General features: G+C 39.3%; 1 protein-coding gene across 2 annotated transcripts in view; it reads right to left on the reverse strand.

Annotated features, from left to right (window-relative positions):
- Positions 1–9,604, reverse strand: part of CD96 (CD96 molecule) — an 88,022-nt gene extending 78,418 nt beyond the window's left edge. For both annotated transcript variants that reach the window (XM_008066593.1, XM_008066592.1), the window contains exons 1-2: positions 9,544–9,604; positions 7,270–7,623 (exon numbers count right to left, since the gene is read on the reverse strand). In XM_008066593.1, coding sequence (XP_008064784.1) covers positions 7,270–7,623; positions 9,544–9,604 — 415 coding nt within the window. The remainder of the gene's footprint in view (positions 1–7,269; positions 7,624–9,543) is intronic.
- Between the last annotated feature and the right edge of the window lie 3,766 nt (positions 9,605–13,370).

The following is a 13,370-nucleotide window of genomic DNA, read 5'->3' on the forward strand; positions in this document are numbered from 1 at the left end:
CAGACAGAGTTTCGGTAATTAACGAAACAAAAGAAAACGTTCTGCCTGGCTAGGGGCAGGGCGACAAAACTATCATGATAATTTAGTTTCTAATCTTAGCCCTAGGGGAAACAGCTTTCCAAAGCTGACTAACCAGTCTACCAGGAAATAGAAGTTAAAAAATATCTAGAAAGAAGTAAAACTTAGAAAGACAGAGAGAAATAATTCTGCTATGCACTTTCCATCAGGTGTATTGAGATTTACTTATAAGTTTTACTGCCATGTATGCACACTGGTCACTAATCACACGTCAATATTATAGGTATAACTGATATCCTATGTCAGAGGCGATCTTCCAGATGGGCCTTTACAGGCCTCAGCCATGTAGCTATAGATGTTGGCTCCCAACAGTTATTACCTTTTTGATAATAATTCTATGACAGAAAGTAATGGAGTAATGTACTTAATATACTCATGGAAAGAAAATGTGAGCCAAGGCTTTTATATTCAGCAAAATTAATCTTTTAATATAAAGACTACAGAAAATTGTAACAGGCATGCAAGAACTCAGGGCATATTGCTTCCGTGAGCACTTGCTAAGGGTTCTCCAATGAAATTCACTTTAGACTGGGGATACATATTTACACATAGGCTGGTGGTAAGTGTTGACTATGTATTTGCCTTTAGCTCTAAGAATAAATAATTGTTATAATAAAGGTTATAACATAGTAGTGAATATATATTTTAAAATAAAGATACAATATAAGTATCATAAATGGGGTTGTAAGATTGGGCGACTTCTGGTTATGAAAAGATCAGTGAAAACAGTTCAGAATAAAAATTGGGTATATGTGTAAAAAAACAATAATTTTAGGGCCCTGGAAATTGACCAAAGATAAACATAAAATTCAGAAACATTCCTGCTTAGTAAAAACAGCTTAGTCTCTCTCAGGTCTCCCCCACGCGTGTGTAGTTTCCTACTCAGGCCACAATGTGTGCAGAGCCTTAGTAAATACAGCAGGAGTCTTCAGTTTTGTTGCCTATGGCTCCTTCCCTTCCCTTCCCCAGCCTAGTCATTAAGAGATGTAGTTTTCGCCCCTGAAGCTGGCTGCAAAAACCAGCAGCTTCTACCCTCCTGCCCCCCCACAAAAGGCAGGCTTAAATTAGGTCTAGGGGTGAAAAATCCTTCCCTTTTTTCCTAACAGGAACAAATCCAGCAGAAAAGAAAGAGGAAAGTCTGATGTTTGGTTAGTTTGAGTTTGTATTCCCTTGTGGGGTGAGTGGCTGCTATGCTTGTTTCCTCCAAAACTCATGCTAAATTTGGCTGCCATTGTGACAGTATTAGAAGGTGGAACTTTTGGGAGGTGATAAGGCATGAGGGCTCTACACTCCTGAAAGGGATTAATGCCTATATAAAAGGATGAGTTTGTTCCCTTTTTGCCTTACTACCCTTCTGCCTTCTGCCGTGTGAATACGGTGTTCCTCCACTCCAGGAGATGCAGCAAGATAAATTTCTATTCTTTATAAGTTAGTCAGTTTGTGATATTCTGTTATAGCAGCACAAAATGAACTAAGCAGATCAGATAAACATTTAATATGGAAATCAAAGAGACATAGACCGAGATAAAATCTTGACACATTCTGGCCTAACTAGGAAACAACACATGGGTGGGGGAGACCTGAGAGAGCCTAGCAAAAAGCAAATGCCAAGGGAGTCTGGAAAACTGGCTGCAACCTTGAATGCACTCCCCATATCCCACACTAATCTATGTGGAGAGGGTGGAAGCCTTATGGGCTTAAGGTGTTTGAGCACAACTTTGGCCAAAATCACTGGTGGACCAATTTTTTTTCATGAATCACCTAAAGTCATCTAGAGTACTGTCAGTTACATGTAACACATTGAGAGAAAAACTAAACAATCGATTGCTTCCTCAATTCACTGTCATTATCCTCTAATCCAATTCAGAAGTTATAAAATAGTGGCCTGTAGGCCAAATCTGGCTTGTTGCCTGATTTGGTAAATAAAGTTTTATTGGAACACAGTCAGGCCCATCCATTTACTTATTGTCTGTAGATGCTTTTCATGCTACAATGGCAGAGTTGATAGGTTGTGACAGAGACCGTATGAATCACAAAGCCTAAAATATTTAATATTTGGTCTGGTTGTGTTTTGTGCTGCCATAACAGAATACCTGAGACTGGATAATTTATAAAAAAAAATGTATTTATTTCAGTTTGGGGAGCTGAAAACTTCAAGATCAAGACATGGGCAGGTTTGGTGTCAGGTTAGGACCAGTGTCATCTTCCAAGATGATGCTTTGAATGCTGCATCCTCCAGAGGTAGGAATACTACTTTTTACATGACCAAAGAGTGAAAGGGCAAGAGAGAGATAAGAGGGGAACAAACTCAACTTTTTTAAATGGTATAATCCTTCCTGTGAGAATGGAGCCCTCTTGGCCTAATCAGCTCTTAAAGGTCTCACATCTTAATACTGCTGCAATGGCAATTAAATTTCTTTCTTTTTTTTTTTTTGAGTCAGAGTCTCACTCTGTCGCCCAGACTGGAGGGCAGTGTCACACTCAGCCATCACAGCCTCGACCTGCTGGGCTCAAGAGATCCTTCCGCCTCAGCTTTCCAAGTAGCTGGAACTATAGGTGCATGCCACCATGTTTGGCTAATTTTTCTTGATTTATCGTAGAGATGAGGTCTGGCCAAGTTGCTCGGGCTGGTCTCAAACCCATGGGCTTCTCTCCACTTACCTCATTGCCACTCTATGTAATGGTACGAGCATCTCTCACCTAGATTTCTGCCATTGTATTCTAACTGGTCTACTTTTGGCCATTCTTCAATTGAGTCTCTACACTTGGGCCACAAAGATGCATTTTTGAAATGCAAACAAACAAACAAACAAAATAACCAACAACTACCTTTTAGTTAGTTTCTACAGCTCTTAGAATAAAGACAAAACAACTGGACTAATCAGTTTCTCTGGCCTCATTTTCAGCTGCCTCCCCCTTGATCCCTCTGTTCTAGCCACAATACCTTCTAAACCGCCCCCCCATTACCATAATTTCCTTCCACCCCAAAACTTTTGCATGTCCTGTTCATTGTAAAGCTTTGTGTCCTCTGTCTTCATTAGGCTAACTCCAGCTGAAGCAGCACTTCCCCAGAAAACCTTTCTTGATTTTTCTTTTATATCCTCTCATACCTGTCTACTTCCTCACCACAAAAGCATGTCTCACAGCCGCAATTTGACATTTGTTTGCTTATTTGATTAATGTCAGTCTCTTCCTACTGGACTTTGTAATTCAGGAAGGCAGGGTCATATCTTTTTGCATACCACCGTGTTCCTAGTGTCTAGCACTGTAAGCACTCAAAAAAAAAAAAAAGTGTTGGATAGACACTAAATACAGTAATTGAAGAAGAGCCAGCAATCAGGTTCAGTGACAAACTAGTCAAAGCAATCATAGGTCTTAGATCAAGATTATCAACATTATATTATCAAGATTATGTTGCTACTATTACTGCTACTTCTATGACTCCTACTTTTCCTCCAATCAGTCTCACGACTACTACTGCTTCTTGTAACCATATCAGCAGTTCCCTAAATCTTTTGTTGTGATCTGGTAAATTAAAGCCATGCTGTACTCTTATAACTCTAATAACTGCAAACTTTAAAAAGCATCAAAATTTTATAGTCTGAAGCATCAGGGAATCCAGTAGCATTCAAATGAATGAAACCTAGATTATAATAATCTAAGGCCTCACTCAGAGAACTGCATTTTTTGGAATAACTAAAAAGTTCCTAACCTAGGAAGAAAACTTGTCAAGTGAAAATGAAAAAGAAGCAAATGCTGAAATTCTTTATATTTCTCTTCACGTCCACAATCTCAGAGCACTAAGATGCTCACAGAGACAAAAATACCTCTTCTTAGATAGGCCTTTGGGGAACGTCAGGACAGTATTTAGACACTACTGTGTTGTGAGCAGACAAGAGAGAATGATTCAGATGCCAACAGAAAGAAAACAGGAAGAGGTGATCATCTCAACCACCTCTAGTCCCTCAGCATTTTAAAATTTAGACTCTTACATGCCACTTCAATTTGCATTTCTTTATGCTCTTCATAAGTGTTTGTACTTCAGGTATACTTTGCTTACCCGACTAGCTTGTAAACTTGAAGACTGCACCGGGGCATATGAGGAAAATGGTATAAGTGAGAGGAGAAGAAGCAAGAGAAGATCAAAAGAATAAGGAGGAGAAAGAAGTTACGCCATTGGATGTGAACTTGATGGAGTTCTTGGATGGCAACTGCCTCTTCTCAGTCAAGTGCCTACTCCTTAGGCCCATGCCAGGCTTACATTTTTGGTCCGTCTATGGTGAAGAATTGTTCCCCCTTCCACTTTGCTTTCTTTGTAACCTAATACACAATACCAGAACGATTTCTCTTACACTGAGGCCATTGCTTTTTATCTGATCCAACTGACAGCAACAAAGTTACAATCAGAAGATTAGAAATTTTCCAACCACAAAAGATATAGATAGGACTTCTGCCTCTCCAGTGATTTGCAGTTTTCAGTAGCTACAAGCTTAGCTTCCTTTCTTTTTTTTTAATGTTGCTTTTCTATAAAGGCAACACCATTCTCTTTTCTGGATGACATACAACCTCTACACTGCTGTCTTCATTATTTGCCGGTTTAGGCAGAAGATACAAAAGTTTAGTATAAAGCCAAGGTCAACGTGTATTTGTGCTAGTAGTGCATGGCAAATGTGCTACTGGGTTCCAAATTAGGCCTATATAGAAAGAGGAGGAGGACTCCATTTTTTTTGGTTTTTTTGAGTTGGAGTCTCACTCTGTCACCCAGACTGGAGTGCAGTGGCCGCTCCCGGCCACCGCAGCCTCGATCTGCTGGGCTCCGGCGATCCTTCCACCTCAGCCTTCCGAGTAGCTGGAACTACAGGCGTGCGCTACCATGCCCGGCTGATTTTTGATTTATTGTAGAGATGAGGTCTCGCCAAGTTGCCCAGGTGGGTCTTGAACCCACGGGCTCAGGTAATCCACTCACCTCGGCCTCCCAAAGGTGCGGGATTACAGGCTGAGCCACCGAGCCTGGCAGGACTCCATTTTTAATAAGAACTGAGAAATAGAATTCACATAGAATAATTATTACTACTCTTAAGTGAAAGTTGCCATTTACCAAACTACTGCCTTTGGCAGAAACAAAGTGCTTTACACAGATTATCTCATTTAGTCATCAAAATAGTGATACTCATGAAGAAAGTACTGTAATTTTTCATATTTGTTATTTAAGGAAACAAAAGCTTAGACACTTCAAATAACTTGGCTATGATAAAATACATAGTAAGTGACAGAGTCAATTTTCAAACCCAGGCTACCTGACTCAAAGTATGTGTAGCCAAACATTGTTCTATGTCTGTTTCTGTTTCTTTTTACTTTAAACCCACTCCACTCCAAGCCCAACCGAACTGAAGTAGTTTTTTTATTTTTCTTCCTGGAAAACAGCAAGGGAATCAGGCATTGTAAGATAATAGTTGATCGTATCTTGGTCTATAGGGGACTGTTCCAGTATCATGGTTTTAGAGCAGGTAAGTTGTAAGAAATGGAGAGAAGGTAAGAAATTCACACTTGTTGCTTGTCCTGGGCAGCCATGTCTTTTTTAGCGTGACCTTCATGAGATAATTTTTATTGTTTTTTGTTATATGACCAGGCTGCTTTACCCTGAGTTAAAATCAGGCCATTTCCAGTGCATTTTGCATTTGTTGGCTTTCATTTTCATTCTTTTCCATTAGCAGAAATGGAAATAATTTACTTTAGGATCAGGTAATTTAGAGTAAACACTATTATCATCATTTTCCAAATGGACTCAGAGAATTTACATGTCAGGACCCAAGTCAAATTTATTTCTAGCCAGAAAGGAGCTAGAACATAAACCTAGGATTTCTGTCTCCAAATACAGGACTCCGAAGTATGTCTGGTGTGAATGCTACATGTCTAGCTGCTTCCTTGGACCCTTTTCCTAACCTAGACTTAATATAGTATATCCAAAGCCTCTTTAATACACTTACCCACAAACTTTCCTTTGTCTTCCATCTCCCAGTGAAGAGCATCATCACTCAAATGTGCATGCCAGAAACCCAGATGCCACCTTCAATGTTTCTCTCTCCTCTCATACCACTTTTGCCTATATTCACTCTACCAGAACAGGCCACATCTGATTTATGCCCAGTGCATAAAATGTGCCATTTTCTTTCTTTATCTACCCAAACTGCTATTTTCTCTCCTCTGGGCTATTGGAATGGTCTCCTAACTTTTCCCTATCTTTTCATTCTTGTTTGCCTTCACCCCATTCTCAATTTTCTTTTTACAACACAAATATAATCAAGATATAAATGAAACGTCATGTTTGTTGGAAATACTTCAATGTCTTCCCATGGCTCGTAGTCAAAAATAGAAACCTTGGCCAGGCACAGTGACTCATGCTTGTAAACTCAGCACTTTGGGAGGCCGAGGTGAGAGAATTGCCTGAGCTCAGGGGTTCGAGAGCAACCTGAGCAACATAGGAAGACCTCATCCCTACAATAAATAAAAAAATCAGCCAGGCATGGTGGCACATGCCTGTGGTTTCAGCTTACTTGGAGGGCTAAGGCAGAAGGATAGCCTGAGCTGCAGCTGAGGCTGCGGTGGCTATGAGTGCACCACTGTACTCCAGCCTAGGCGACAGTGAGACTCTGACTCAAAAAAAAAAAAAAAAAAAATAGTAGAAACCTGGAACACAGGCAACAAAGTGCAGCATGATGTTGTCTTTACCTAACTCTTCTCTTAATCTCTGCGCCACAGTCCCACTGGTATTTTCCCATTTCCTCAGATACTACAAAGCCCTTCATGCAAGCTATTTCCTCTCTCTGGATCACTCTCAACCCCCTCCCACTCCAGCCTCACCTCCTGAATTGTCTTAAAGTCTACTCACTCTTTGGACTTCAGCTCAGGTGTTACTATCTCAGGGACAATTTCCCTGGTCTCTATTATAAGCTCTTTCACAAGACTGTCGTAGTCATTATTATTATTAACACCACTGTTGCAATTTTACATTTATTTGTGGAATTATTTAAATCAATTTCTGTCTCTCTTACCAAACAATACCTCTTTCTGTTCAACTTTTGAATGCTTAGCACCATGCCTAGCTCCTGGTTTTCTCATAATGCCTGTTTGTTGAATGAAGGAGAGCTGAAAGAAAGCATGGGCTTCCGTCTCTCTACCAGTTATGCTTACCATGTGTCTGAACATGAAGGTTGTAGATTTTAGTCTGAATGCCTTCCGGATACAGAGTAAAGATACACTCGTACTTCCCGCTGACTGAGGAAGATATATTTCTTAAGTGCAGAGTCCATTTTGACACATTCCTGGAAGTTTCTGTGAAAGCCACCAGTGATTCACAAGGACTGCCGTGGGCACAGTAGAAGCCATGCTGGGGATGATAAAGGGCAATCAGGTCCGCCTTATCGGTGACCTTGGACCATTGCATCTGCACCAAGAAGCTTATCTTCCGTGTTTGGCAGGTCAGGTTGACATCAGAGCCGGGACGAGCATAAATGTCTTCTGTATTGACTGTTTTTCCCCATATACCTGAAAAGAAAGGACATGAACTGTGAGTTTGCATAAATCACATGGAGTGAATTTTAATGTAAAACCCTGGCTACTTCAGTAAGGTGGGGGAGCAACTGAGAAAATTTCTCCTTGGCTGCTTAGGTGTAGAAGAGAGCTTGAGTATGATTCAGATAGAGAAACATGAGACAATATAATTAAGGAGGCATTTACTTAGGGAGCCTAGAGGAAATTATTGACTTCTGACTACCTCTTGAACTATCCAAAAAATAATTTAAGGTTTCTGACTACCTGTGAATAAAATTCAGTCTTTTAAAAAAATTGAAGTACATTAACAAACTTAGTATAACAATTATTCTTACATTTAACATAATTGGTTTTTTGGATTATAAATCAACAGCTGCATATAATACACAAGTAATTCTTTCTGAAACTGCAAAAATAACTAATATGCATATAGCAATTTCTATTAAAAATATGTTTTTAGAGGAGGCTCTTATACATGCTATCTTACGTAATCCTCCTCACATAACTTAAGAATGATGTTGTTAACACTCTCTTAAGGAGGAAACTGAGGCACAGAGAGATGAAGCGGTTTGCTGAAAACCACACCTCTAGTAGAAGAGCATGAATTTGGTTGCCTAGAATCTGTGGTATTTTTATAACCTTCATAACCTCCAAACTGCCTCCCAAATTCAGTCTAGTTGAGTGGGGTAAGAAATTTGACATTCAGTATATGAGGACTGAAATTACCTTCATCTCCACATAGTTAGATTTCCTGAGAGGAAAAGGAAAGAAAAAGAGGTTCTATCCAGTATCATCCCAAATCAGCACTCTGAAATACTAGACATAAAAGAAGATTTGTTTTCCTCTCATCAGTAATCTGACCAAAGGTATAGAACATTTAAAATATGTTAAGCATTGAACCTTTGACTTGCCTTTTATAGTGCTGGCCTCCATTTTAGAATTAACAAAGAATACTGTTACAGAAGTGGTACATTACTGTGACAAGTTACGACTGCAACTCACAAAGGAAGAAGATAAAAAGATGACAAGCTACTGAGAAGAAACAAGACTCTCAAAGTACTTGACAAATGGGAATTATTACACTTTTGTGGATGCAAAAGTTTGAGCAGGCAGAGGTTAGTACAGTTTAATGTAACTTCCTGTGAGCTATCCTTTGCCTGACAATACTGCTCTGATCCTATCTACAGCATTATAGTCCAAAGTCTCCTTTGATTTAGGAATTCTCCTTAAAGTGTTCGTTGCCACACCTGACAAGCATAGTTAATTTTTAAGAAACTCAGGCTCACTGTAATACCTTCATACTATGGAATGCAGAACTAATCTTTCTTCCTCCAATTTTTAAATAGGCCCTGTAGGCTCTTGTTCCCACTGTCATAAGGACCCCACTTTATCTCCCAGATTCCTACCTACACATGCCTCATTAAAATTCAACATGTATTCAGCTCCCAAAGAGCTTAGTATTTGGAGGAGAAATGCTTGTTATATACAAAAGAAAAGGGTACTTGAGAGAGAAAAAAAGTTGAACAAGGATCTCTGAGCATTGATGGCTTTGTGATTTTGTTTTTTAGTTTTCCTGAGTTGATCCGACTACCATTTAGAGAACATTTCATTTTCAAGAAACACAATTTCCAAATTACTCCAGAGAGCCTGTTAGGAGGGAAATGGCTGGAAATGCCTCAGAGCAGTGGCGCAAACCACCCACTCTTTTCTTGTTTTTAGTGTTCATTCATAATAATTTCTAGACTCTAACATCTCTCCGATAGCTGCCACTTAAATACATAACTAAAAACCTTAGTAAGGATTTGTCCTTGGTGATCAACTTCAGCAGCAGTTGCAAGACATTTTAAATGAACAAGGGTGCCATTCGCCCCTAAAGTAGCCCATCTGATAAGAATGGACAACTGAAAGTCTTACCTCTGATAAAATGTATCTGGATAATGGAATAGACTGCACAGTATGTCCATTTTTTCTCCATTGTCTCTTGAAAACTTTACACCAACATTTTCATAATGATCAGGGAAGTCAATTGATGTCTTTAAGCAAACTCCAGCTACACTCTTCAAGCTTAAAAAAAAAATTACCACACGCCTGGGTTGGTTTATTGCTTAGCAAGCCCCCAGGAAATGAAACGTAGACAGGAAAGTAATGTGGTTCAGGGCTAAGTATAACCTAAAACAGAACAATGTTGAAATTGTTCTCAGAAATCTTGTGTATTACCTTCTCTAAAAGACTTTTCAGTATCCTAAGATTTTCTCAGTCAGGATCTCTGTGTCAGCCAAGATGCTACTAAAATCCAAACAAAGGAAGCCATGCAGAGCAGTTGGCAATGTGTGTTTTATATATTTCTTTTATTTTTAAAATTATTATTTTATTTTAAAGATGTGGGGTATAATTCAGGATTAGGTACATAAGTGGTCACTGTACAGGTGAATTTTGGGCCTCCCATAGGTTCTCACTTTGCCTGGTTTAGTATCAGATATCCTTATTGATATTATGTGACTTCCCCTTCCCTGGCAGTGTCTCGCTAGTATCAATCTCTTTCTTGTAGTAGGATGATAAATGTTCAGGGTCCACTTATGAGTGAGAACATATGGTTTTTGTTTCTGTGATAGATCACTATGATAGACTCTAAATCCATCCAAGTTGCTGCAAAGTCCATAATTTTGACCTTCTTTATGTCTGCATGATATTCCATTTTGTCTATGTACCACATTTTTTTTTTATCCAGTTCACTTTTGATGGGCAGAAAGGTTGGTTTCATGTTTTTGGTGTTGCAAATAGTGCTGTAATAAACATGTATGTACAGGTAGAATGATTTGAATTCCTCTGTGTATACTTTCAGAAGGGAGATTGCAGGGTCGTATGGAATGTCGATTTTTAAATCTTTTAGAAATTGCCAAACTGTTTTCCACAGAGGTTGTACTTATTTACACTCCCACCAACAGTGTTGAAGTGCTCCCTTTTCTCTGCATCCTCTCCAGCATCTGTTGTTTTTTGAGTTATTAATTATGGCCATCCTGACTGGAGTTAGGTGGTATTTCAGTGTAGTTTTGATTTGCATTTCTTTGATGATTATATACATTTCTTCTCAAGAGCACAAAGTCATTTAACAAATGTGAGCTTGGTGTCTTTCATAAGAGTATTTCTGTTCAGTCTTAAGATGTGTTTTCTTTTCAGAATTGCGCCGGGGTGAAAAAGCAAAGAATTAACACATTTACTTGTAATAAAATCTAAAAAGTAGCAGGGAGTGTCATCAGCTATTAAAACAAATTTTATCGCCTCTCCTCTAGCAGAGAAACCTACATTTTCTGGGAATCGAAAAGTGAGGGCTCCTTTTCTGCTCCTTGTCTGGGAAGGTTGGATGTCAGATTGGGAAGTCTGCTACCAAGCTAGCTGGAGACCTTTTTTGCTGACGACAGAAGAGCTTATCCGTGCTTAAGCCAAAAACTATATAAAACAAGGCAGTAACAATTAGAATCCAAAGGCAGAGAATTTCCCACCTTAATGAACTACCAGACCTGCTTCATCGGCTCAGTTACTTTCCATTTACAGAGAACCTTAATTGGGTTTCAGGAAAGTGACCCCTTGGTTAAAATGTCTAGTTATTCATGGAAGGGTACACGATGACTATTTCCTGTTATGATCCTCTGATATGATTGTATTAGCTTTCCAGCGTGGGATAAGATAGGCTGTCTTCATCCTCCAGCATTAAGAAAACAAGCATTACGCTGACGACAACAGTATGAGTTTAAGGAACAAAGAATAACAACGAAAACATGTCTCCACACAACCATATGAATGATTGGTAAAATATTCTGTGACCCTAATCTCATATACAAAGGCATCACACAGCAAGACTGGAGACAAATGAGAAGGTCAAATTATACTCCTGAGGTGGTAATTCTTTTGAGGTTAGGTGGAGGTAATTTTGGCCAGGTTGTCATCATGTATGCTCTGATCTTTCCTCTTCAAGGATTTGTGGGTAATATGGATGATGCTAAGGTGTAAGGAATCATTTTTGCCATTCATGAAATTAACAATTAGATGAAAGATGAGAGATCTGCATGTGAAGAGAAAAGGACTACTGTGTCCCTGGATATCCAGGTCACCCCCTTACACCACCATTGCAAATATTTGTCATGACAATTGTGATACTTATTAATTACTCCTCAACTAATGGTGCTTTCTGCAAAGGCCAGAATATGAAGATACTTATTTTCTAATCCAGGGCTACCCCAAACCTTTATTCTCATCTCTCCCCATCCACCCTCAAGTTTCAGATTGCTGGGGATGTTGGGTCAGGTGGTGCTGAAAGTGATATTTCAAGGAGGACTGAGGAACTTAAAGTTCTCGATGGAAGGGCAGGAAGAGACATAACTGCTTGAGGTAACTTCACCTCTTCTCTTTGCCCCTGGAAATTCCAGTAAATCAAAGTGATGAAGCATAGCAGAAAAAATAGACCAGAAGATGATCCTGACCTGCAAGTCGATGTCCCTATTGAATTGATACACATTAACAAGCCTGGAGAAGGGATTTCATTACCTCATTCGTTTTTTTCATATTAAGAGAAATTTACCAGAGTAAAAACCAACAAAAATCTAAATTTATTGAATTCTCTAAGAACAGTACTCCCCTTGGAGCATTTTGAGGTCTCCTTCTCTCATTGCATTAAAGTGAAGTGTTTTCACTTTGAATCTCAATGCTTCACAAAAATATCAAACTCAGAAGAAAGGGAAATTGTCATTTACTGTCCAGATCTACAGAATTACTTTTAATAGAATCCTTGCCTGTCATTGGGATTGGGCTACCCAAACTACCTGTTTAGTGGCTATTCCCCAAATTTACCCTCTCTGGGTGTTATTCAGGCCCTGGCTCATGGTTTTTATTCTAGAAATTTCTGTGACCTGAAACCATCGTATTTGACTAATTTTCCTTTGGGACTCACCCAGGCTCTGAGAGAAGAAACATTTCAGATGCAAACTAACAGAATATTAATCGAACACGTATGCATCCGGTGTCCTGCAGCTCCAAGTCCCAAACACCAGCCCCTCCATGGCCGTTTGTATGCAGCAGGTGGCAGCAACGCCCTGCAGACCGGCATGGTTATCCCAGGTGATGGAAATTGCCCCCACCGCTTTTCAATCCCGGTAGTATTTTCTAAAGGCCCTTTCAGCATGGGAATAGGCATTCTCTATACTTAAAAATAACTCTTCTATGGCAGTCATGTCAATCTCTTCTATTATCCTCCCTGCTCACCATATCCCAATTGCACAGCGTTTCTTCTGCCTTAGATGATAGTGTGCTGCATATAAAGAGAAAACAGAAGCAGTCAGTTTCACACACAAAAAGAAATGTGGAACTTCTCAAACCTCAGAGGCAAATTCAATTATTTACAAAGGGAAGCAGGAACACACATTATTTCTGCTAGAGGCAAACCATGATCGTGTGTTTTGGGCACACTTTTAAAATGCTCTATCTAGACACTTATCCTCAGTGAGAAAAGGACATTTTCAGAAATAGGAAATTGATCAAGAGGTAAACTTACTTTTATGGTTTTCGTAGTGGTTAATTCAAATATTACCAACTTGTATTTAACTACTTACATTAAAAAAAAGTGGAGTTATACTTTTGCATGTTTTCCAAAATGCTTAGGACACACAATGCTTAAGGAGTCAGTTAATTAAAAAATATTTACTAAGTTTCAGCTCTTAAGGGATTCCGGAAGAGGTATGGTTCTAGGT

This window comes from Carlito syrichta, unplaced genomic scaffold (genome assembly GCF_000164805.1).
Source record: "Carlito syrichta isolate Samal-C Ts95f unplaced genomic scaffold, Tarsius_syrichta-2.0.1 Scaffold309017, whole genome shotgun sequence".
Classification (NCBI taxonomy): domain Eukaryota; kingdom Metazoa; phylum Chordata; class Mammalia; order Primates; family Tarsiidae; genus Carlito; species Carlito syrichta.